This window comes from Pagrus major, chromosome 24 (assembly GCF_040436345.1).
Source record: "Pagrus major chromosome 24, Pma_NU_1.0".
NCBI classification, from domain to species: domain Eukaryota; kingdom Metazoa; phylum Chordata; class Actinopteri; order Spariformes; family Sparidae; genus Pagrus; species Pagrus major.
Genome location: NC_133238.1, coordinates 16,175,492 through 16,201,553, shown reverse-complemented (window position 1 = coordinate 16,201,553; position 26,062 = coordinate 16,175,492). Strand labels below are relative to the sequence as shown.

General features: G+C 42.3%; 1 protein-coding gene across 1 annotated transcript; it reads right to left on the bottom strand.

Annotated features, from left to right (window-relative positions):
* Window positions 1-338: 338 nt before the first annotated feature.
* On the bottom strand, window positions 339-26,062 carry LOC141020484 (NLR family CARD domain-containing protein 3-like). The gene is made up of 9 exons (XM_073495571.1): window positions 26,003-26,062; window positions 24,711-24,927; window positions 21,431-21,509; window positions 21,048-21,276; window positions 19,087-20,881; window positions 13,131-13,304; window positions 5,957-6,130; window positions 1,200-1,311; window positions 339-1,166 (listed from the first exon to the last, which is right to left on the bottom strand). The coding sequence occupies exons 2-9, from the start codon at window positions 24,899-24,901 to the stop codon at window positions 546-548; spliced, it is 3,375 nt and encodes a 1,124-aa protein (XP_073351672.1). The 5' UTR covers window positions 24,902-24,927; window positions 26,003-26,062; the 3' UTR covers window positions 339-545.

The window sequence follows — 26,062 nt, the reverse complement described above, 5'->3', positions numbered from 1 at the left end:
TTGTTTGTTCCTGGGTTTCTTTTGGGAATAATTTGAACAATGTAATAAAAGCTGTGAGTTAACTATGAACCTTGTGTCTGGTGTCCTTCATATGTTGCATCCTCCAGCCCCTTCTGAGCCTCAGCTCTGACTTTTATGAACGGAGGCCGTAACACTCACACAGAAACATTATGAAAGCAGCTAATTCAACATCCTGCTGCACGACTGCTGACTCAGACCAGAAGGAGACGCACGTTACGCCTGTTTTAAAGTCTTTACAGCGGCTGCCTGTTAAAGTCCTTCTGTGAGTCACCAGCTTCATGCTGACGACTGTCAAATACAACAAGTGCAGAACAAAGTGAAGTGATGTCTCAGTTTTAATGTGCAGAACAGAATCATTGATGACGAGGAAACCATCAATCTTTACAATCAGTTTGAATCATTTTGTACAAAGTTCACTGATGAATTTATTACAAGAAGCTGAAAGATTGATGTGACTGTGATCCTGTACAGACTCAACTGTTCAGCACTGACAATGTTTCTGTGACAGGAGGAGACTCTGCAGACTAAACACCACACAGACACACTGAGGAACCAGGACTGGACCCGAAGAACCCAAATCCAGGATAAAGAGGTTCAGTGAATGTGGTGCTGAAGGTGTGGAGGTGGATCAGTGAGTCAGAGGAGACTCTGTAGAAGGACAGAGTGCCAGCAGGACAGTCCACATACACTGCTACTCTACCAGAGGAGGAGGAGGAGAAGAAGAAGGAGGAGGAGGAGGAGGAGGAGGACGAGGACGAGGAGGAGGAGGAGGAGATGTTTGTTTCTCTGTTATTGTGACAGACAGAGTAACCACCATCATCATCACACCACAGACTCCAGGACTGATCATTCACTCCAAACAAACAGCCTTTACTGTCTCCTCTCCTGCTGATTCCTCTGTAACTCACTGATATATCAACACCTCCTCTCCACTCGACCTCCCAGTAACAGCGACCAGTCAGACCAGTTCTACACAGCAGCTGAGGCCAGGGGTCAAACCTCTCTGGATGATCAGGATGTGACTGATCCTCCTCCACACGTGTCATCGTCCTGTTGTTGTCAGACAGTTTGATGTCTCTGCTGACTGTGTTTGTGTCGACTGTGAGCTCACAGGAATCTGATGGAGAGAAAAAGACACAACACAGCTGCAGTTATTAATGTATCATCAGCGTGGTGATGACATCACAGATGTGACTGAGTGATGTCACAGTGTGAAGCTGAATCAAAGTAAAAACACACTCACACTTCCTCAGACCTGGTGTCAACCATCGGACTCCAGCAGGCTCCACCCTGAAAGGAGGAGGGGGGTCAGAGCAGCACATCCTCTTTCAGCATGCAAACATGGACATGACATGACTCATACACAGAAACACAACATGTCCATCAGGCTGCTTCTCCCTGTTTCCCTGAACCTCTTCACCTCTGCCACTCTCCTCACACACTGAGAGTGAGCCACAGGATGTTGGTGTGTGTGAAAGAGGACGACAACATGTGAGGACACACACAAACCTCTGTTTGGATTTATGACTTCATCTTTATGTTATTGGATGTTGCTGCTGTTTCCTGTGGGCTACCTGACGCTTGCTGTCTGATCCAATGTCAGCTTGTGCTTATGTTTGTATATTACAGGACTTTTGGATTTGGATGTCAGAACTTTTGAGGTCAGATTCCTGTTTGAAGCTTCCAGGGCTTTTCTGAATCTCAGCTGCACAGTCTGCTTTTTGTTCTCGCTGTGTTTCTGCTGCTTTGTTTCACTGTGCAAAGAAACAAATACAGTTTATACGTAATAAATCATCAGAAAACGTACGAGAGGAGTTTTCACAATATTTCATGTCATAGTAAGAGATCGTCTGAAGTCAAGTCTTTATTTCTGCACAATAGAAACTTGAGCATATCTGTTCTGTTCAAATATATATTACATGTCCTTTTTATTCTCAGTGCACGGCTCAGGCTGCATTCACAATGTCCAGTTATTGTTTTATTTCATTTTCTAAATTCAAAAATGTCTTTATTGGCACCATGTAACACAAACATGTGGCCAAAGCAGGCGCACAAACATTGAGAAGATAAAGAAGAAGAACATTCTGGTGTAAAGACTTGTACAGTAGATCAAAACACAACAGAGACAGAACTATAACCAAAGCTGACAATAACAGCACAACACTAAATAATAAGTGTCGTCACATATAACATGAACAACTCTCAGCTGACTGTCACTCACTGTCCCTCAGTTTGTGGCAGCAGAACATAGACTGCTGCTGGATCACAGCTCTTTGGGTTCTCCCCTAGTAGGACTGTTCATGTTTCTTCATCTACTGGCTCAACAAACCCTTTGTAATCTATTACATGTTGAACATGTGTTTCTCTAATGTGTTGATACTTTTCACATGTTGTGAGGAAGTGCTGCTCTTATGTTGTTGTGTTATATTGTACAGGCCTGATCTGTATTTGCCCTTTACATCAGCACATATTACCTCAAACAACAAGGCAGTTACTGAGTTCACTGAGCTTCATGTGAATTGTGCTACTCTGCACACTGATATTATATAATATTGTGTCTCTCACTTCACAAAGAAACAAGTCAACATGGGCGACTACGTTGTGAGGAAGGAGGCCCCATGACACCACAGCCAGCAGCTGCTCTGACTGATGCTATCCTCAGTATGCTGCTAACACACATGAGGCCACTATCAATGGTGGAGGATGAAGGAGTGCTATGTGCACTTTAGAAAACAAACTATATTTTACTTTTGCATTCTTCATGTAACAAACACTTTAGAGGTGTGAATCTTCACCGGCCTCACGATTCCATTACGATTCAGCTGTCGACGATTCTCGATGCATCTCAGTGTTCGTCATCCTCGATGATCTGTATCACTGCACACGGCTGCTTTTCATCATTTAAATTCCCCTTTTATTCTGAAAGTCCTTCCAATAATCAGACTACAGCAGGCTACAAAATAAAAGCTGCATCTTTTCAGTAATCAAACAAAACATGTCTCCATCTGCAGCGTCTTTCACATGTGTCTACAATAATATAGTTTTCACATGGCAGCTTTAAGATGAAACATCTACTGACTCTGCTGCACACACCTCTCTCAGAGTTGGACAGCAGAGTTGACAGCACCTCCTCAGATCTCGGCTGATCAGCTGGGCTGCTGTAACAGTTATTATTTATGGCTGCAGACGTTAGCTTCAGCTGAAAATGGCCGACGTGATTAGTAATTGTTGTGAGGCAGAAGTCTCGTCCAGTTCCTGCTTCACAGCAAGTTCATAAAATCTGACATGTGTCCCGAGATGTCCGTTTAAAAAACACTCTTTTTAATCCCTCTCAGATGATCTCTGCCTCCCTCCAACATCCCTCCTACATCAGTAACGTTAGTCAGAAGTCCTCCCACAGTTCAAAACATGGGAGCAACGTCACAACGTAACTTTATTGTCCAGCTGAGGCCGAACAATCAACAATCAACATGAGCTGCAGACTCTGGATTCTGCTCTGTCTCTGCATCGTGATGCATCTTATAATGGAGACATTTCCACACCTCTAATACATTTATGTTGCTTTTACAGTCTGAAGTTGTTTGAAAGTGAACTGAACAAGACTAAAGAGGAAAATGTGACAGCAATTTTTTATTTTTTAATAAAATGCTGGAAATATAAAAGAAATCAGCTTTTGTCTTTTCATGTGATTAATGGATTATGAAAATAGTTGTTAGTTGCAGCCCTATAATTAGTGCCAACAAACACTACTCTGTGTTGTGTTGGTAGGAGTGAGTCTCTCTGGTATGTGACAGAGCTACGAGCACGTTGCTGCAGTCACAGTAAAGTGCACGCTGTTATTACTGTAGTCGGCCATAAAGTGTGTGGATGGACTCAGTTAGTAACTGAAACCATGTGTGTTGTTTGCTATGTAGTGTCTGAGTGTTTCTTATACCTTCTGAGCTCTGAGTGACAGGACAGGATCAAATGCTTTCATTTAAGTATATTTGGGAAGGAGACAATGTAGAGATCTCATGTTCAGGATAACAACACATTAGTTCTGTAGTGTGCTTCAGAGAATAGCTAAAGGAAGAGGCCCACACCAAGGACTGAGGAATTCAGAGGTTCAGTGTATACATTTCCATCTAAGGATAGGAAGAGGACTCAGGGTTGATTTAATGTACACATTTCCATTTAAGTATATAGAGACTAACATTAACATAGTCACGCACACACCTCCATGTACACGTTTTCTCTTGAGAGAGAGATGTTATGCAGACCCATCCTTTTCTAATAGGATAGAAGGGCCCTTAGTTCCCCAAAAAGGAAACAATTAGAGAAACAGGCGGACCTGAGCGAAGAGACTCTAAAAAGACACACACACCAGAGAACGGGGGTGATTTTGGTTGATCTCCTAAGACTGAGGGTCTGAGAGGAGTTCTGATAGAGCAGAAGGCAAAGTATTTTGGGCATCACTTTGCCAAGATTTGAGAATACCAGGGAGTGCACACTCTGGTTCGGACGCTGGCTTGAAATCTGTTTCAATAAAGAATGCTCTGTCTAATACACTCCGCCTTGCCTCCGAAGAATCTCTTATCAACATACTACACGCCGACACCTTTCGAGGACGACAGCCCATACACTTCAGCTGCCACACAAGAGAAATTAAAAGTCCATTCATGCAACGTTGTCACGCCATCTTCCTTCATTTAACACTTCCTATACATCCTTCACAATAAAGGTCCTGCATTATGTAGTTATTTGAAAGCTTTTATTGTGAAGCAGCAAAATCAGGAAACATTGGATTTCCACCAGCAGAACCTGAACACGACTCCAGAACAGCTGAAAGTGAAGCTCAGTCAGCAGCTACGAGCCAGGCTGAAGTACATTACAACAGCATTAAACCAGAGGTCCACCAGCTACTGTAGAGAGCTGCAGCTCTGCACAGGTCACATATCATGTTAATCAATGGAGCAGATGATTGATCACTGAATGTTTTCTTTTCTTTTGTCATTTGATTTTGCTGACGGTGCAAAACACTGAAACTTTCCTGCCCCTGCAGGCTGTTATAATGACAACTACCCAAAACAGCCCAAACTCAGCTGGAGCAGCAGTTTCCTCATGACAGGAGCCAAGACGGCACCACTGACCCATCTTAAATTAATCTATGCACTGCTGCTGTTATGGTGATGTGACGGGAATGTTCCACCTCGTGTCATCTAACGTTGTTATTGGACTGTTTCATATCTTCTGTTCACTTTAAACTGATGCCACAGACAGTTGTTACAGTCTGTAAATAGTTTCACACTGAGGCACAGATACACTTGTCAGTGATGATCTAGAATGCAGTTACTCCAGTGTTGATAAAGATCCATGTCAGAACCATTTTAAGTTCAAAGTCAAGCACTTTGGCAGAAACACTGATTCTCCAGTTCAGGGAAAGTGTTTCTATGACATTCAGTGATTAAATTCATTTATGTGTCACAGAAAACTTTTGAATTTGAGGTTCAGTATTTTCTGATCACACATCTGACACAGAGGGTCTATTGTTATTATTAATATCATAACACAGCAGTGACGTGGTGGAAATTAGATTTAATGTTAATGTTTTGATAACCCTCTGCAATTAGTGTGGAGTGTGAAGTAGTTTGGATGACGGTTCATCAAGCAGCAAAACCAGAGGCCAACAAATCAAACAGGCACATTTTGAACAGGCACTAAACTAGTCTGAAAAAAGAGGTGTAACTTTAGTGTTTGTGCCAAGACTCTCCTGGTCGCTGATCTTCATCTCTTCACTTGTAACTCTTGGCTTCGTGCCATGCTGCCTTTTCTCCTGAACTGAGCTGAACAACTGGAGGTGGAGTAAACGAAGCAGACCTCCCGACACTGAACCATCTACAGTCGAGATACAGAGTCTCACACTGACTGTCTGTGGCTGCAGCAGGACTCTTCATACCTGAGAGTGTCCAGTCTCCAACCTGGATCCTCCAGTCGAGCAGACAGCAGCTTTACTCCTGAGTCTCCTGGATGATTGTAGCTCAGGTCCAGCTCTCTCAGATGGGAGGGGTTGGAGTCCAGAGCTGAGGCCAGAGAAGTACAGCCTTCCTCTGTGATCAGACAGCCTGACAGCCTGCATACACACAAAACAACACACATCAACGATCAGCTGAGGGTCCTGATGATTCAGTGCACATCTGTATTTAAGGGTTTAATGTTTATTATATTCATCATCTTAGTTTTCATTAATTTACTAATCAGCACTGAACACAGAGTATAACTGAAGCTGATGGAAATGCCATTAGTTTTGCTAATATTTGGTCATGAACCAACATATTGTACAGATTAAAATGATGACCTGATGATGGAGGATCACCAAAGTAATTACAGTTCATCCTGAGGGGAGCACGAATGTGAAAAACCTCATGACAACCCATCCAATGGTTGTTGAGATATGTAAGTCGGGACTAAAGTGCAGAATAGACTGATAGACCCACATTTTATGTGTATATATAAAAATAGATTAGTGATGTCATTGGTTTTGTATCGTTACTTTGATGAGTGAAGGATCTGTTAAGTTGTCAGACTATGAACACTATCAGAACATCACACTCCTGTCCACGCAGGTCATCTCGCCTGTGTTTTGGCTGTGTTACTACCTCTGTTGGAGGATCAGAGGTGGAATGAAACTGTCCCCCCATTCCACCTTTGTAACTTTCACACCTACAGGAAGCTAAAGCACATTCACCTCCCTCACCACCTGCTGACCAACTTCTATCGGTCAGCGATAGAAAGCCTCCTGACCTACTGCTGCACGGTGTGGTTCTCCAGCTGCACAACACAGGACAGGAAGGACCTGCAGCGGGTAGTGAGGGCAACGGAGCGTGTCATCAGGACGACACTACCCCCTCTCACAGACATTTACACTGGCCGACACCAAAAGGAGGCCAGCTGTATTGTTAAGGACCCCACTCATCCCGGACATTACCTGTTCTCCCCCCTGCCCTCTGGGAAGAGATATAGATCCATCAGATCTAGAACAAACAGACTGAAGAACAGTTTCTTCCCACAGGCAGTGAAATGCACAACCCTCCCTTCACCCCTCACTCTCTAAAGACTTCACACCAGTGCAATAACCCTCCACTACCACCCCCACACACATACTCACTTGTGTACATATTACCTACATACTTGAATCTTGTGTCTATTTATCTTGTTGTATATATTTTACTATTTTTATCTATTTTGTTATACTTGTTGATATTTGATATTTATTTGTCAAACTAAGAGCTGCTATTTATGTTTCGTTGTTTTTGAAACAATGACAATAAACATCTATTCTATTCTACAGCGAGGTGGAATATCGGCACAAGATTCCCGCCTTGAAAAGGCAGTGTGAATGGGGCTTCTGTCTCTCTCTCTCTCTCTCAACCCAACTAGTTGAGACGGATGGCGGCCCACCACTAAGTCCGGTTCTGCTCGAGGTTTCTGCCAGTAAAAAGGTTGTTTTTTTTGGGACTTCCGGTTTGCACCAGACATGGAGTAGCCGCAGGTCCAACACGCTCTGTATATGTTAACGTAACACTTTGAGTAGGACACGACATTTTAACTTTTTGGTGGCATAACTCTGCTGCGCATATATTGTAGAAACACTTGTCTGTGTTGGCGAGTAAAACTCATAAGAAGTCGACCAAGGCAACAGCACAAAGTTTAGCTAGCCCATCACTCAAGCAAATGCTCATGGCTAATGCTAGCGCTACCACCACCCACCACCCGGACCTCCCATCTTCGCCACAGCAACCCGAGGAGAACGCTCTTGCCCAGCTACTTAAAGCCGAGATTGGAGGCTTCTCGGCAACAACTGGCCGATATAATTAAACAAGAGATGGTGACTTTTCGTGCTGAAATCAAACAAGACCTCGAGGCTCTCCGTCGAGAAACAAAGGCTGACATCGGCTCTCTAAAAACAGAGTTCAGAGCTGAAATGACGTCTATGCACTCCACATAGACAGAGACGGCAACTACTGTTCGGGAGATCGAGGGCGCGTTGAACCGTCATGATTCCAGCATCACCAGCATGGAGAGCGTCGTTTCGGAGCTCAAATGGGAAATCGGGAAATTAAAGGACCGGAATGATGACCTAGAGAACAGAAGCCGCCGCCAGAATCTGAGGATTATCGGGATCCCTGAGAGCGCAGAAAACGGCAATCCCACTACATTCATGGCCTCATTTTTTACCGAGGTGTTGAGCGAGGAGATACCGAGCCCTTTGGTGCTCGACTGTGCTCACAGGACTCTGGCTGCGAAACCCAAACCTGGCAACCGCCCCAGACCCATGATTGTGCGACTTCACTACTACTCGGATAAGGAAAAGATTCTGCAGTTATCCAGAAACAAGGGCGAACTAAAATTCAGAGAGGCAAGGATCCACATATTCCCGGATACGAGCGCCGAGCTTAGCCGCCGCAGAGCAGCTTTTAACCCGGTCAAGGCGAAGCTCAGAAAGGCGGACATCAAGTATGGCATGTTTCATCCAGCCGACCTGCGTCTCACTTGTGACGGCATCTCACACTCCTTCAAGGATCCCGCGGACGTGGAAGATTTCCTCGCCAGACGGAGTCAACCCTCACCGAAGACGTAGGAAAACGGTATCGGTATTTCGTGGTATATGCGGATCTCTTAAATGATGTAGCTATATTTTTGTTACCTCGAACTGAATTAAGTTTCAAGTTTTTTGCTTCCCATCCAAATACCATCATCATTGTTATTATTATCCTTATTATCTATTTCATGTCTTCTTGGACTCGAGTTATGATCAGTCCCTAATTTATTTTCTATAGACCTATTAATAATGAGGAAGGAAGAGAGACAACTATGTCACATTTATTTATTTATTTTTTCTGGTATGGGATGTATCTGGATGAACAATTACGCATATCAAGAGACTGACTGCATATATTTTTCTTGAGTCTTTGTGATCCTAGCCTCAGCTGAGGTACAGTACTGGTATGTTCATATGTTTACATTTTGATATGCAGCTCGCAAGCTCATATCCTCGTTTCTAGCAGACCAGAATAGAAAATTTTAGTTTTTCTTTAATTGTGACTACTGAAACATATAACACTCTAATAAGCAGTGTGTTTTTTTTTTCTGCATATGAAAGCGCAATGGAAGAGTACCAAGTGTGTACGAGGCTTCTTACCTCTCGTTTGGGGAGAGGTAATTCTGGGAAGGGGCATGATGTTTTTTTTGTCTGTATGTTTATCTTATTATTTTGTATTAATGGGTCCGTGGTAGTGTCAGTGATATCCTGTGGATGGTTTAACAGCAGTCAATTCCCTGTTTACCTCTGATTATGGTTAATTCAGTGCTGACCAGGAGTAATGACGATATCACAGTGAACTGTATTAGTTGGAACACCAAGGGAGTTAATCACATTATCAAACGTAATAGAGTTTTATCCTATTTGAGAAGTTTTGATGTTAATATCGCTTTCCTTCAAGAAACCCATCTCACGACCTCCGACCATAACAGATTACGCAAAGGCTGGGTGAGGCAATTATATCACTCCAATTATCAATGCAAGTCTAGGGGAGCTGCAGTTCTTGTTGATAACAATACTCCTTTTATTATGCAAACTGTCACTGCAGACCACCGAGAGAGATATGTTGTGGTCACAGGTACCTTATATAATATACCTATAATTTTGGCTAATGTATATGCGCCGAACGGGGATGATGCACAATTTTTGAAGACATTTTTATCTTCATTACCCAATTTAAAACACACACAGGCTTATTCTATGGGGTGACCTTAATTGTGTATTACAGCCGGTATTAGACCACTCCTCTAGCACCCCCTACAATATAACAAGATCAGCGAGGATTATTAATTCCTTCCTTCAAGTATATAATATAACTGATCCCTGGCGTTTCCTGTACCCTGATTTAAGACATTATTCATTTTTCTCCCCTGTGCATCATTCCTACTCGCGCACTGATTATTTTTTAATTGATAACCAGTTGTTGACCTCAGTCAGAGATTGCAGGTACGAAGGCATTGTCATTTCTGATCATGGGCCTGTAGTTTTGCAAATATCCCGTGGCGCTTTAACAATGCTTCACTCAGTGATGAAGGGTTCGTTAACCACATAAACACACAAATAGATTTTTTCTTGTCCACGAATGATACGAGGGCCAACTTCCATCCACGTTCTCTCAGGTTCTCTTTTCTATCTCAGTTATACTGAAAAAGGGTAAGGACCCCCTTAGTTGTGGGTCTTACTGTCCGATATCACTCCTGAACGTGGACTGCAAATTGTTAGCTAAGATCTTAGCTCACCGCCTAGAAACTACCCTACTGTAGATTATTTCTCCAGATCAAACTGGTTTTTATAAAAAACGCCTCTCTTTTTTTAATATTCGTCGGCTTTTAAATATTATGCATGACGCGGATCCCAATCAGCCACTACCCGAAATAATTGTCTCTCTGGATGCTGAAAAAGCGTTTGATCGGGTCGAGTGGGGCTACCTTTTTCAGTGTCTAGAGAGATTTAAATTTGCTCCAAAATTCAACATAAGTTATCGTTATATGCTAAGGATTTATTGTTATATATCACTGACCCCCAGAATACTCTACCGCATGTTATGACTACACTAGATCGTTTTACCAAGCTTTCTGGGTATAAGATTAATGTCAGATGTGAACTTTTCCCTGTCAACTCTGCCGCACAATCACTGTCTTTTACCTCCTACCCTTTTAAGGTGTCTACTGATAAATTCACGTACCTGGGTATTGTTGTAACTTGGAAAATTTCAGACCTCTTTAAACTTAATTTTGCTACTCTTTTAGAGCGCACCAAGATGGCCCTTGACAAATGGTCTACACTTCCTATCTCATTAGCTGGCAGAATTAACCTAATAAAAATGAACAATTACCCAAATTATTATACCTGTTCCAAACTATACCAATCTTTATCAACAAATCTTTCTTTTCACATCTCAATAAGATTATCTCTGACTTCACTTGGAATAAGAAACCACCTCGTATCCGTAAGGAATTTTTACAAAGACCCAAATCTGTGGGTGGGATGGCTTTACCCCATTTCCAATTATACTATTGGGCGAGTAACCTGAGAGCCTTGGCTTACTGGCTTCAAACACATGCTAACAATGAGGCCCCCGCCTGGGTCCAAATGGAGGCTGATGCAAGCCTCCCATTATCCCTCCCAGCCTTGTTGTATTCGGCAATGCCTATCGCACCACGCCGTGCATCTACTGCCCCCCTAGTCTATCAATCTCTGCGTATATGGGCTCAGGTGCGAAAACACTTTGGCTGGCAGGCTGGCTCGCTTTGTGCCCCAATCGTGGCAAACCATCAGTTTCCCCCCTCACTTGAACATGACTCTTTCTTAGTCTGGCGCGAGAAAGGTATTGTCTCATTTAAAGATCTGTACATAGCAGGTACTTTTGCCTCATTTGACCAGCTCAGAGCTAAATTTGATTTGCCAAAATCACATTTTTTAAGATTTCTACAGGTCCGGGATTGGATTCTTACCCAAACACGATCATATCCTGCAATCCCTGAACAACAGCCCATGGATACTTTGTTTCCAACAGCTCCATCTAACAAAGGCATAATATCCGCTATATATATGAAACTCTCATCTTTACAGCTGGCATCTATTGATGCACTGAGAGAAACATGGCAGGCTGATCTGAATTTACAAATTACAATACTGAATGGTCAGACATATTTTCAAGAATACACTCCTCATCAATTTGTGCCAGACATGGCCTACCTCAATTCAAAGTTGCACACAGACTGAACTTGTCTAAAGCCAGAATCGCAAAGATGTATCCAGCAATGGATAATTTGTGTTATAGATGCAATTTTTCACCTGCGACATTAGCTCATACATTCTGGTTTTGTCCGAGACTCTCAGGTTACTGGTCCTCTATATTCAATGCCCTATCCAAGATATTTAAAAGACCAATAAACCCGAACCCTCTCACGGCCATATTTGGTATTCAATGTGAGGATGATAATCTTCCAAGGGCACAATCTGATAGCATTGCTTTTGTCACCCTCTTAGCGAGAAGAATAATTTTACCTAATTGGAAGCAGTATTTTTCTTCTCAACACTGTTTCAAGTGCTTGTTCATAGGGGAAATGTTGGGTCTCTTAAATATATTGAATAATATTAAGAGTATGATCAAGACCTGCTCCAATTGTAAAGTTACATGAAATAATGAAATAAAGTAATAAATCCTGACCTGAGAGTTTCAAGGACACAGTGTGAACTCTTCAGTTCAGCAGAAAGTAGCTTCACTCCTGAATCCTGCAGGTCGTTGTTACTCAGGTCCAGCTCTCTCAGACTAGAGGACTGGGAGCTGAGAACTGAGGACAGAGCTTCACAGCTTCTCTCTGAGAGTTTACAGCTACTCAACCTGGAGCGTGAACAGTAAAAAAGACATTAGGTTTAACAGTATTTATAATATCATTGTAAAACATGTGAACTTGCTTTCTGTTTTACTCTAAACATGTTGGAGATATGAAAAATCAAAATGTCTAAATCTGGATTAAACAGACATGAAACAATAATAAGTGGAATTGTTTCAAAACATAAGAGTTCTGATATGAGAGAGAGAATTGAATTCAAATGTGAAAGGAATAACAAATAATTTGAGACAGATTGAACTCTCTGACCTGAGAGTTTTCAGTCCACATTGTGAACTCTCCAGTCCAACAGACAGCTTCTTCACTCCTGAATCCTGCAGGTCGTTGTTACTCAGGTCCAGCTCTCTCAGACTAGAGGACTGGGAGCTGAGAACTGAGGACAGAGCTTCACAGCTTCTCTCTGAGAGGTTACAGACACTGAACCTGGAACATGAACAGTAAAAAGACATTAACAGTATTTATAATATCATTGTAGCACATGTGAACTTGCCTTCTGTTTTACTCTAATATGTTGGAGATATGAAAAATCAACAAGACTAAATCTGGACTAAACAGACATGAAACAATAATAAGTAGCATTGTTTCAAAACATAAGAGTTCTGACATGAGAGAGAGAATTTAATTCAAATGTTAAAGAAATAACAAATAATTTGAGACAAATTGAACTATCTGACCTGAGAGTTTCAAGTCTACAGTGTGGACTCTCCAGTCCAACAGACAGCTGCTTCACTCCTGAATCCTGCAGGTTGTTGTTACTCAGGTCCAGCTCTCTCAGACTAGAGGACTGGGAGCTGAGAACTGAGGACAGAGCTTCACAGCTTCTCTCTGAGAGTTTACAGCTACTCAACCTGGAGCGTGAACAGTAAAAAAGACATTAGGTTTAACATAGGGGTGGGCGATATGGCAAAAATATCATATCACGATTTTTTAAAAATAAAATCACGATTTCGATTTTATCACGATTTTAAATCAAAAAAAGAAAAACAGACAATTTAGGCCAAAGAACCTTTCTGAACAGATTTTAATTTAAATAGTTGCAGTTTTGCCAACATGTGCAAACAACGTAAACATACTAAAAGGTAAACAACAACACTCTGATAAAGTGCACTCTTGCAACATAAAAGAAACATGAAAGTAAAATATCAATGAAGACATTACTGTTTGTTTTATTCAACACAGTCATTTTAACAGGATTTAAGTATATCAAAACACTAAATAGCTTATTGAAAAGGGTCCGTCAGTGGTGGGACTATCCGACGGGGGTGGGGGGGTCGCGGTAATTTGAACACTGTACAATTAGCGCATTTACGGTTTATTAGCGGCCAAGCGCGACCTATTCATATGTGCGTGCGTGCGTGCGCACCCGAGAGAGGCGGCAGGTGGAGGGGCTAACTGGCAGAGATGAGAGATGGTGAAATGCGATTTTTTTGTTTTTTTTAGAAAGCGACCAACTCCTCCGTTTGGCTTTCAGCCATGGCTCTGCATGTGGCTACCGCTACACACATAAACAAGGAGGCCGGTAAGAAAGCGCGTCACTGCCCGTAATTCGCTATGATTGGTCGGTCAGGTTGACGACGTAATACGTTAGGTGCGTCTGTGCATCAGCATAGAACTGCAATTTATAGACTTTGCCCTAGACGATCCTGCGATCTCTGCACTCTGGCAGATCGTCTACACATTCTCATCCTTCACGATCTAATATCGTCATATCGCACACCCCTAGTTTAACAGTATTTATAATATCATTGTAAAACGTGAACTTGCTTTCTGTTCTACTCTAAACATGTTGGAGATATGAAAAATCAAAATGTCTAAATCTGGATTAAACAGACATGAAACAATATTAAGTGGAATTGTTTCAAAACATAAGAGTTCTGATATGAGAGAGAGAATTTAATTCAAATGTTAAAGAAATAACAAATAATTTGAGACGGATTGAACTCTCTGACCTGAGAGTTTTCAGTCCACATTGGGAACTCCTCAGTCCAACAGACAGCTTCTTCACTCCTGAATCCTGCAGGTCGTTGTTACTCAGGTCCAGCTCTCTCAGACTAGAGGACTGGGAGCTGAGAACTGAGGACAGAGCTTCAAAGCTTCTCCCTGAGAGTTTACAGCTACTCAACCTGGAGCGTGAACAGTAAAAAAGACATTAGGTTTAACAGTATTTATAATATCATTGTAGAACATGTGAACTTGCTTTCTGTTTTACTCTAAACATGATGGAGATATGAAAAATCAAAATGTCTAAATCTGGATGAAACAGACATGAAACAATAATAAGTGGAATTGTTTCAAAACATAAGAGTTCTGATATGAGAGAGAGAATTGAATTCAAATGTTAAAGAAATAACAAATAATTTGAGACAGATTGAACTCTCTGACCTGAGAGTTTTCAGTCCACATTGTGAACTCTCCAGTCCAACAGACAGCTTCTTCACTCCTGAATCCTGCAGGTCGTTGTTACTCAGGTCCAGCTCTCTCAGACTAGAGGACTGGGAGCTGAGAACTGAGGACAGAGCTTCACAGCTTCTCTCTGAGAGTTTACAGCTACTCAACCTGGAGCGTGAACAGTAAAAAAGACATTAGGTTTAACAGTATTTATAATATCATTGTAGAACATGTGAACTTGCTTTCTGTTTTACTCTAAACATGATGGAGATATGAAAAATCAAAATGTCTAAATCTGGATGAAACAGACATGAAACAATAATAAGTGGAATTGTTTCAAAACATAAGAGTTCTGATATGAGAGAGAGAATTGAATTCAAATGTTAAAGAAATAACAAATAATTTGAGACAGATTGAACTCTCTGACCTGAGAGTTTTCAGTCCACATTGTGAACTCTCCAGTCCAACAGACAGCTTCTTCACTCCTGAATCCTGCAGGTCGTTGTTACTCAGGTCCAGCTCTCTCAGACTAGAGGACTGGGAGCTGAGAACTGAGGACAGAGCTTCACAGCTTCTCTCTGAGAGTTTACAGCTACTCAACCTGGAGCGTGAACAGTAAAAAAGACATTAGGTTTAACAGTATTTATAATATCATTGTAGAACATGTGAACTTGCTTTCTGTTTTACTCTAAACATGATGGAGATATGAAAAATCAAAATGTCTAAATCTGGATTAAACAGACATGAAACAATAATAAGTGGAATTGTTTCAAAACATAAGAGTTCTGATATGAGAGAGAGAATTGAATTCAAACGTAAAAGAAAATAGCTGAAATAATTTGAGACAAACAATAAACTATCTGACCTGAGAGTTTCAAGGACACAGTGTGAACTCTTCAGTTCAGCAGAAAGTAGCTTCACTCCTGAATCCTGCAGGTTGTTGTTACTCAGGTCCAGCTCTCTCAGACTAGAGGACTGGGAGCTGAGAACTGAGGACAGAGCTTCACAGCTTCTCTCTGAGAGGTCACAGACACTCAGCCTGGAACGTGAACAGTAAAAAAGACATTTACAGTATTTATAATATCATTGTAGCACATGTGAACTTGCTTTCTGTTTTACTCTAATATGTCGGAAATATGAAAAATCAGTAAGGCTGGATTGCACCAACAAGGTTTAATTTAATCTAAGATTAGCTCTAATCAGAGATTAGTAAAACTAGGTTTAAAATGAGTTAATCCAGGTTTAAAATTAAGCAGAGCTCTGTTGCACCATTTAAAATTAATCTCAGTTTAGTAAAACTCAGTTTTAAACTGATTTAAATCAATAGGGATAATTGTGGATATCGAAATTAAAATTAATAATTAAATATGCAATTAAATATATAGGCTACATCAGAAGCGTGCTGTCAGGACCCCGGATTGTTTCAACGGGTGCTTTTCCGATTAAACGTTACATTGTTGCTAGCTAGCAAAAACGTTAGCCTAGCGTCACTTGTGACAGATTGGCTACGTTACTATGGCTCGGCAGAGAAGCTCAAACTTTTCCTCCTTTGAAAAAAACGAATTAATGGAGCAATATGGGCAAATAATATAAGACAAGAAAACGGACAACAGCACGGTGAAAAAGAAAGATTGCTTGGCAGCAACTGGCTGACAGTTTTAACAGATTGACCGGAGTGAAACAGAAAAGAGACGTCGCTCAGCTAAAAGCTTGCTGGAAAACTTAAAAACAAAAGCCAAAAAAGATGCGGCGACCGTGAGACGAGAGATGTTCATCACAGGAGGAGGTCCTCCGCCAAAGAAAGATGATTCACTGGCGGAAAAAATCAATTCTCTCATCCCGCAGCAGATGGAGCCATTACAAAATCCGTATGACGACGACGGCATCTTGGACCAGCTCACTTCAGACTCACCCGGGGAAGATGGTAAGTAATCCTTACCATCTTCACCGGGTGATCTTCATTATAAAATTCAAAAGGATTGAGCCTGTCTCTAAGTTTTCATCGAGGAACTTCATTATTTTGCTCCATCCACCTCAGGAATGCAGCCATTGTTAAAGTTAAACCTTCCCAACTGTCAGTTTAAAATTAATTCTCGATCACAGTTTAAACTGGAGTTTAAAGTTCTGGTGCAACAGAATTAAATTTAAACTTGGGTTAGAGTAAAAATCAAACTGAGGTTTAAAGAGAGGTTTAAATCTAATCTCTCTTAATTTTAAACTAGGTCTAAAGTTTGGTGCAACAGAATTTAAACTTAAACCATGATTTAATCTGATTTTAAAGTTAAACTTTGTTGGTGCAATCCAGCCTAAGACTAAATCTGGACTAAACAGACATGAAACAATAATAAGTGGCACTGTTTTAAAACATAAGAGTTCTGACATGAGAGAGAATTGAATTCAAACGTTAAAGACAAAACAAATCATTTGAGACTAATTGAACTCTCTGACCTGAGAGTTTCAAGTCTACATTGTGGACTCTCCAGTCCAACAGACAGCTGCTTCACTCCTGAATCCTGCAGGTTGTTGTTACTCAGGTCCAGCTCTCTCAGACTAGAGGACTGGGAGCTGAGAACTGAGGACAGAGCTTCACAGCTTCTCTCTGAGAGGTTACAGCTACTTATTCTGGGGAGAAAAAAAAGAAGACAGATAACATGGTAAATGTTGAGTTTTGGTGATAAAGTATCAGGTTTTCCCAAACTTTTCTTCTGGGGTCCCATTTTTTAAAAAAAGTATTTATCGGCCTTTTCATGGCTTTATATTAGGAGGATTATTTATATAGGACAGCTCACAGATATGACAGGAAATGGGGATGAGAGAGGGGGGATGACACGCAGCAAAGGACCAGAGGTCGAACTTGAAACCTGGGCTGCTGCAGTGAGGACAAAGCCTCTGTACATGGGACACATGCTCTACCAACTGAGCTGCAGGAGCACCCCAGGGGGTCCCACATTTTAAAAATGATAACACTGCGACCCAATTCGCAATAGGCCTAATCAACTTGAAAAGAGCAGATCTGTGCATAAATTAACACTCCAAACTATTTATCCACGTCTACTTATATTCTGCTGAATACACCAGCCATTTCAAAGAGATACTTCATTAAATAACTACTGTGTTCACCAAAAACATATATGTTACAAATACATTATGAATGAGATCATCTCAATGCAGTTTTCAAAGAGAGACAGAGTGGTCAGGTTTCCTGAAGCTATGAGTTGTAATGTCACATAAACTATGCTGGAATGTGGTTCAATGCTTCTTAGTGTCTAAATATTTTGGCACATGATCACTGTAAGTCCTACAAGCAAGTGGGTGTTTTAGCTGTGAATCAGTGAAATGATGAACTCAGTCAGGATGTGTGTCTAAGTGTGACGCTGTCCATCTCACTGAGATGGAGCAGAGATGGACTGATAGACAGACAGATGGAACATGTCACTTCATAGGGTTTCTTGGCCTGCTGATTTTTGTGGTTGTAAATAAAACATTGGGCCTAAAGTCCATTTCTCCCCACCATTGTAGCAGTCCACAGGAAGGACCCACCAGAGTAGGACCATCTCTGTGCTCGACACCTCCTGATTTACAAATCAAGCACTGGATACCAACAAGTGCTTGATTTGGCTCAAAGGTGTACTGCAGATAAAAATCTTATATTAAAGACTATAAAGAAAAGTCTGCAAATATATTTGGCAACCCAAATAAAAAACTCCCTGGGAATGACTGGTATATATAGTCTCTTGTCCCAGTGCTGTTCAGTTCTAAACATGTTGTCAGCGTGACAATAAATTATGACTGAATCGAGAATAAAAGGACATCCAGCTATCAAAGTCATATGATGTCAAACATAAATGAGGTTCTCCATCCTCATTGTTCGTGCTGCGCAGGAGATGAATTAATGAAAGGTACATTGAAAGAAAACAAGTTTGATAGCAAAAAAATCTACCAGAAATATATAAATGATTTCACAACAAACAGTGATCTGACCTCAAACTATCCAGATTGCAGTGTGGACTCTCCACTCCAGGAAACAGTAGCTTCACTCCTGAATCCTGCAGGTTGTTGTTACTCAGGTCCAGCTCTCTCAGACTAGAGGACTGGGAGCTGAGAACTGAGGACAGAGCTTCACAGCTTCTCTTTGAGAGGTTACAGCCACTCAGCCTGGATAAAGAATAATGAGCAGAACAAGAACATTATTTCTATTTGGGTCAATAACAGCACATTTACTGCATTCTGAAAAAAACTTACAGAGCTTTGTTGGAGGCTTTGACCACTGGCAGCAGCCTCAGAAGAGCCTCCTCTGAAGCAGAGTATTTCTTCAGGTCAAACACGTCCAGATCCTCTTCTGAGGTCAGTAAGATGAAGACCAGAGCTGACCACTGAGCAGGAGAGAGTTTATCTGTGGAGAGACGTCCTGATGTCAGGTACTGTTGGATCTCCTTCACTAGAGAACGATCATTCAGTTCATTCAGACAGTGGAACAGATTGAAGCTTCTCTCTGGAGACAGATTCTCACTGATCTTCTCCTTCATGTACTCGACTGTTTTCTGATTTGTCTGTGAGCTACTTCCTGTCTGTGTCTGCAGACCTCGGAGGAGATTCTGATTGGTCTGCAGTGAAAGACCCAGGAGGAAGCGGAGGAACAAATCCAGGTGTCCATTTGGACTCTGTAAGGCCTCGTCCACAGCACTCTGGTAGAAACGTGTTGATTTGCCTCCGAACACTTGAGACAACCAGGATGCTGATTGCTCTTCTTCTGACATCAGATTGACTCCAGAGTTGATGAATGTCAGATGGACATGAAGAGCAGCCAGAAACTCCTGAACACTCAGATGGACGAAGCAGAACACCTTGTCCTGGTACAGTCCACTCTCCTCTTTAAAGATCTGTGTGAACACTCCTGAGTACACTGAGGCTGCTGTGATATCGATGCCACACTTTGTCAGGTCTGATTCATAGAAGATCAGGTCGCCACTCTGCAGCTGCTCAAAAGCCAGTTTTCCCAGAGACTCAATCATCTCCCTGCTCTTTATGGTCCAGTGTGGATCTGTCTCAGCTCCTCCATCATACTTGACCTTCTTCAGTTTGGCCTGAACCACCAGGAAGTGGATGTACATCTCAGTCAGGGTCTTGGGCAGCTCTCCTCCCTCTCTGGTCTTCAACACATCCTCCAGAACTGTAGCAGTGATCCAGCAGAAGACTGGGATGTGGCACATGATGTGGAGGCTTCGTGATGTCTTGATGTGGGAGATGATTCTGCTGGCCTGCTCCTCATCTCTGAATCTCTTCCTGAAGTACTCCTCCTTCTGTGGGTCAGTGAACCCTCTGACCTCTGTCACCATGTCAACACACTCGCTAGGGATCTGATTGGCTGCTGCAGGTCGTGTGGTTATCCAGAGGCGAGCAGAGGGAAGCAGGTTTCCCCTGATGAGGTTTGTCAGCAGCACATCCACTGAGGTGGACTCTGTAACATCAGTCAGGATCTCAGTGTTGTGGAAGTCCAGAGGAAGTCGACACTCATCCAGACCGTCAAAGATGAACACAACCTGGAACTCTTCAAAGCTGCAGATTTCTTTGGTTTCAGTGAAGAAGTGATGAACAAGCTCCACCAAGCTGAACTTTTTCTCTTTCAGCACATTCAGCTGTCTGAAAGTGAATGGAAATGTGAACTGTATGTCCTGGTTGGCTTTGTCTTCAGCCCAGTCCAGAGTGACCTTCTGTGTTAAGACTGTTTTCCCGATGCCAGCCACTCCCTTTGTCATCACTGTTCTGATTGGTTCATCTCTTCCAGGTGAGGCTTTAAAGATGTCTTCTTGTCTGACTGTTGTTTCTGGTCTGTCTGGTTTCCTGGATGCTGTTTCAATCTGTCTGACCTCATGTTCATCATTGACCTCTGCAGTCCCTCCCTCTGTGATGTAGAGCTCTGTGTAGATCTGATTCAGAAGGGTTGGGTTTCCTGCTTTAGCGATCCCCTCAAACACACACTGGAACTTCTTCTGAAGGTCAGATTTGAGTTTACGCTGACAAACTCCAGAACGACTTCCTGAATAAACACACAACAAACAAGTTCATTAAGTTACTTATGAAGAAAATATGACAATTTCCTTCCCCTACAGTTGCACATATAAACAAGTTTTCCTCCTTCTGTTGAGACATTACAAATTGACTCATTGATCCATCATGTTAAATCTTTAGAGAAATCCTCTTACTGCTCTGCAGACAGTCAGCCAGCTCCTCCTGCTTCATTCTCCTCAGGAAGTGAAGTGTGATCTTCAGAAATGCCTCTCTGCTGCTCCTCCTCTGCTCTTCATCCTCACCATCCAACACCTCCTCATCCTCCCTCTGACTCTCGAGGCATTCTGGGTAATCTGAACTCAGAACCTTCTGGACCTTATTCAGCTCGTTCTTCACAAAAGTGACAATGTTCTCCTCCAGCAGCTGGAACAGAATATTATGTGAATGAGAACATTTAACATCATGGAGCCAAACATCAGATCCATGTTGGACAGATTCACCACTGGTCTGTAAAGTGCAGCATGGAGATTATTGTGAACAGACTGGATGTAAAAGTAGTTGTTGTTCATGTACAGACCATAAATATGGAGTCCAGGTGTGTTTGATGCTGCTGGGCAGACGGACCTCTGGGAACCTCTGAGCTCTCCTGGTCGACTCTGTGGAGGAATCATGAAGAATCAGCCACATTATGTCTGTCCACTCAGAGACAAACACAAGCTGAAGGTCCTTTGAGTTAAAGTGCTGATGACATCATTGAATCAGATGGTTTCCCCTGACATCAAAGTGTTGATGGTACTGCTGATCCCACTGTGAATCAACAGTCAGTCAGTTTACTGGGTTGGTTCAGCAGATTGTCTGGTTTAGTCCCTCCAGCTCTTGATCCCTAAAATACTGTGGACAGCAACACGCAGCTAACACAAGCTAGTTGGATGCTAACTGTCCAGTGCAAATTGGTGAAGAGTCACAATAAACTTGTATTCAGTTGAGATTCCAACATTGGAGAATGAAAAAATGATTCATTATTTATTTATTTGTTTATGAATCTGATAACAAAAAACAAACACAGGTTTCTTTTTTGTACTTCTGATTTAATGCTCACATCAAAAGCAGGTCATTAAACAACGGACCCGGGCCAAACTTGATTATGATGTTTAATTTGTCTGATTTGTGTGACTCTGAAGTTATTCATCAACTTGTTCGTGTGTTGTTTTGGGTGATTATTGACACAATGGCTGAACTTTAACCTATCGATATGTACTGAATGAAATAATTCTGGCATGTTTTTTCTGAAATACTGAGATACCCCAACACCCTGTGAGGAGAAACTAGAAGACAGAAAAATAGCGAAGAATTTTTGGGCCCCAGTGCATCACGTGACGATCTAGTCACACGGCTTTGCCACTACTAAAAATGGCTTCAAGGCCTGGCGCTCTGCCTGGGGCTTGATCTCGATGATGGTCAGCTGTCTTCTTTGCAGCGGAAGTTCCGGTCAAGCCAACTGCGTTAAATACTCCACTTCTTCTTTGTTTTTTACCAGCGGACTATAAAACCACACCGCCAAAGCTGAAGTAAATTGCTGATGCCAGAGCTGATGCATGCTGCGTGATGAGGCGGGCGGGGCTGGAGGGCAGATTGTCTGTGTGCACTGTAAAATTACATCTTTGATTGGGAAAGATTGGAATGTTTGTTTTATCTTCCTGGGCGGGTCTCAATTTACCTGGGTGGGCCGCCCAAGTAGAGCCCAAGTGTGGGAAACACTGAATAGCCTGTGCTTAAAGTCCATGAAGCCTGTGATGGCTCAGTTCAGTCTTTCAAAAATTTTGCAGTACTCCTTCAGCTCTTCCAAAGAGTTTGTGTCTGCTGGGTCCATTGTTGGTTGGTTCATACTGTCACAATGGCATGACTTCCCACTTCCAGCATCAAAACGGAGTGGCAGCCCGACACACCAGCTCCCCTCTCCCCTTTCTTACCGTCATTTTTTTTGTTTTTTCCCTATTTTACTATTATTAACTTTAGTACCACAGTTTAGGGAGATTGGTTTAAGTACTTTAACCAGTTTTAAGTCAGTGGACAGTACCGGGAGTTCAGTGTGTCCCGCCTGACAAAGACATGGCCGAACAGGAAAATACCAGACTGTTCAATGCAATTAGCCGGCTTCACAGAGACAAACAGAGCAGCAAGGTGTTGGGTGGAAGGCTTGCTGTCTTTGTTAACTCCAAATGGTGTAACGCAGGAGATGTTAAATGAAGGCGAAAATCTGCATTACTGATAGTGAACCGTCAGCTGTTGGCCTGAGACCATGCGATGTTGCCATTGTGTTTGGCAGGTGTTTGAATGGAAAGTCTGAACTTCACATCAACTACAGCAGCTGATTTAACAGTTGAAGACACTTAACACAAACTGTCAGAGACTGAGACTGAGCTCAGATCAACTGAATCAAAGTGAGAATAAACCTACAAATTGTTTTTACACTGAAGTTGTGGCTCACAGAGCTGATGGACACACTCCACCTTGAGATGATCCGGTTCTTCATTCAGGACAAACTAAAGGAAAACTGAGAAAACTTGGCATCTTGCAAACCTGCAACATCTTGCAGTCCCGGGTGGGTTGTTGTAAGTTGGGATGTGGGTCTCTGTTTTTCCTTTTATTTATTTATATTTGTATTTTTTGTTCATGTCCTTTTCGATATGTTGTTTATATAAAAAAGAAGCACTGTAATAATAGTTTTGTGTGAAGCTTCATAATAAAACTATTTGAAACACAAAGTGTTTTAACTGCATGTTTCACAAACAAACACTATATGAAGTAAAAATTGGAGGTCCGACCGATTAATCAGCTGATTATAGCCGATCTGATAATAATCATTATTGGGCAGAAGTTGACCTTTAGACGCCTTTAACACTAAATATTGTAAAACAGTAAAATGTTCTGCCTTCAGTTCATATCTTTGTCTCAAGTGTTTGAACTATATTTAACAGATCAAAAAAGAAGTTATGTGTTTTTATATATTTGTTTGCATAATTAAAAGGTTTAATCAGCTGATATATCAGTTATCAGAGTTTTTTACTCCTTAATATGGGTTTCAGTACCGGCCCCATGAAGCCCGGATGGGTCGGGCCCTTGTAACGTTAGATATAACACACAGCCTCTCCTCTCCTCAGCAGCAGGGGTCAGAACTCAGCAGGAGGTGAGTCACTGCTGTTTGTACACAGGAGGAACACTGTCGTCAGAGTTGTTGAGGGACAGACATGAAAAACTGTGAACCTGTCCTTTAATACTGATCCTGCTCTGACCTCCATCATCACTCTGAGGACATGAAGACCATCAGGACAACTGGTCAGACTGGATTTAATGAGGACAAACATCAACAGAGAGCAACATGAGGACAACTCACTGTCTGTCTGATGAACGCTGTTGTTTAAAATTAGTAATAATCTCCTTTGACCAGTCACTCTTGAAGGACACACAGCTGGGCTCAGGTCCAGGTCCAGGTCCATGTTCAGGTTCAGGTTCAGGTCCAGGTCCAGGTCCAGGTCCAGTAGAGGCTGGTCTCCTGTTGGACAGAGAAGACGACCACCAGAGATGTTAATTGACTTTCTAGTCTTCAGACACAGAAGCTTGTGTCCATAAAATAGTGGAAAACATGAGGAATAAACTTCAGAGAATATTGGACCAAACTAATTCAATAAAGTGAAATGAAGAGTTGAAGACTGGTTCTGTTGGGCCGCTTTCTAAAGTGACAATATAAATTTAAGTGAAGAAGAACGAAGCTGAAAATAAACATCAGGTTTCAAAAAACATCTTTCTCCACAGTTAAAGCACGAATCAGTCACATATTAATGTTATTAACAGCTCACCTCTTTACAGCAGGAGGTCGTTGTCCTTTAAAATTAATAATAATCTCCTTTGACTCGTCACTCCTGAAGGACACACAGCTGGGCTCAGGTCCAGGTTCAGGTCCAGGCTCAGGTCCAGGTCCAGGTCCAGGTCCAGGTCCAGTGGTTTTAGAGGGAGGGCCTCCCTCCTCTCTGTCCTCACACTGATTCATGCTGCTCAGCTCACACACACTTTCATCTGGAGAGGAAACACAAATCATTCATCTGCACATCAACTGAAATCAGCCTTTCCATCATGTCTCCTGTCAGAACATCAGCTGCTCCTCCACTGATTGGCTGCTTCATATCAGCGTCACATGAACGCTGCACTTCTACTGTCAGTCCACTAGATGGTGTCATGGAGCCATCAGACTGGAAGTGAGTCGTCTGCTCTGAACACCAGTTTAACCAGCGAGACACGACTGGACTCACTGTTCTAGAAACACCAGTAACAGTGGAGGAAAGTACATTTACTCGAGTACTACACGTAACTACAATCCTGAGGTACTTCAGTCACGTGTTTCCACTTCATGCAGCTGGTGCTGAGGGCTCAGTCTGTGTGATGACGTCATAGTAAATGGTGGGCCACACTCATGTGTTTGGACTCATCTGAATCTCCAGGACAACACGTATCTGATCATTATGAACAAGAACCTGAACACCAACATATTATAAGTCACATCAGCTGCAGTCAGCAGCAGCAGGGAGAGGAGGAGGGACAGGAAGTCCCCAGACTCCCTTGAAAAATCGCTCCATTTTGTGAGTTGTTGAGTTAAGAGGACCTTTATAAACTGTGTGAAACGCTGTCGATGACAAATTCTGAATGATTCGGGCCTTCTTGTAAGTTCGGCCCATGTTACAGCCTCGTTTTAGGGGGTGCTGCAGCCCCCTCAGCACCTCCAGCTCCCGCATCCAGGCGAACAGCTGCTCTCCAGCCGCGTTTAGTGCGTCAGACAGCGGGAGAGCGGCGGCTCGTCTCGGCCTCCTCCACAGGCTGATTCAGGCAGGAAAAGCTGCCTTCAGTCATCAGTAAGTGGAGCTACACAGTGACAACCACTCTGCTCAGATACTGACCAACTAACTCCACTTCTGCTCTGATTTCACAGACAAATTGGCGGAGAGCCGCCTCCGAGTTGACTTTTATGAAGTTTGTTCAGTTTGAACGAGCGGATTTCTGCTGTTTTTAGCGCAACACGCGGACAAAAGTGACCAGTGACAAGATGAGCAGAGTCATTAAAGTGTGAAACATCTCAAATGTCCGTTAAATAAATTACCTTCAAACGGAGAGAAGAAGCTGCTGCGACACGAGGAGGAGTGAAAGTGAAAGTTAACTC

Bases quoted from the DNA above. Each gene is read 5' to 3' on its own strand.
- LOC141020484 (XM_073495571.1), bottom strand. From the start codon at position 24,901: ATGAATCAGTGTGAGGACAGAGAGGAGGGAGGCCCTCCCTCTAAAACC. The intron at 21,510-24,710 runs GTGAGCTGTTAA...ATTCCTCCACAG, and splicing joins CGACCTCCTGCTGTAAAGAG to AGTCGACCAGGAGAGCTCAG. The intron at 20,882-21,047 runs GTAAGAGGATTT...GTGTTTATTCAG, and splicing joins GGCTGACTGTCTGCAGAGCA to GAAGTCGTTCTGGAGTTTGT.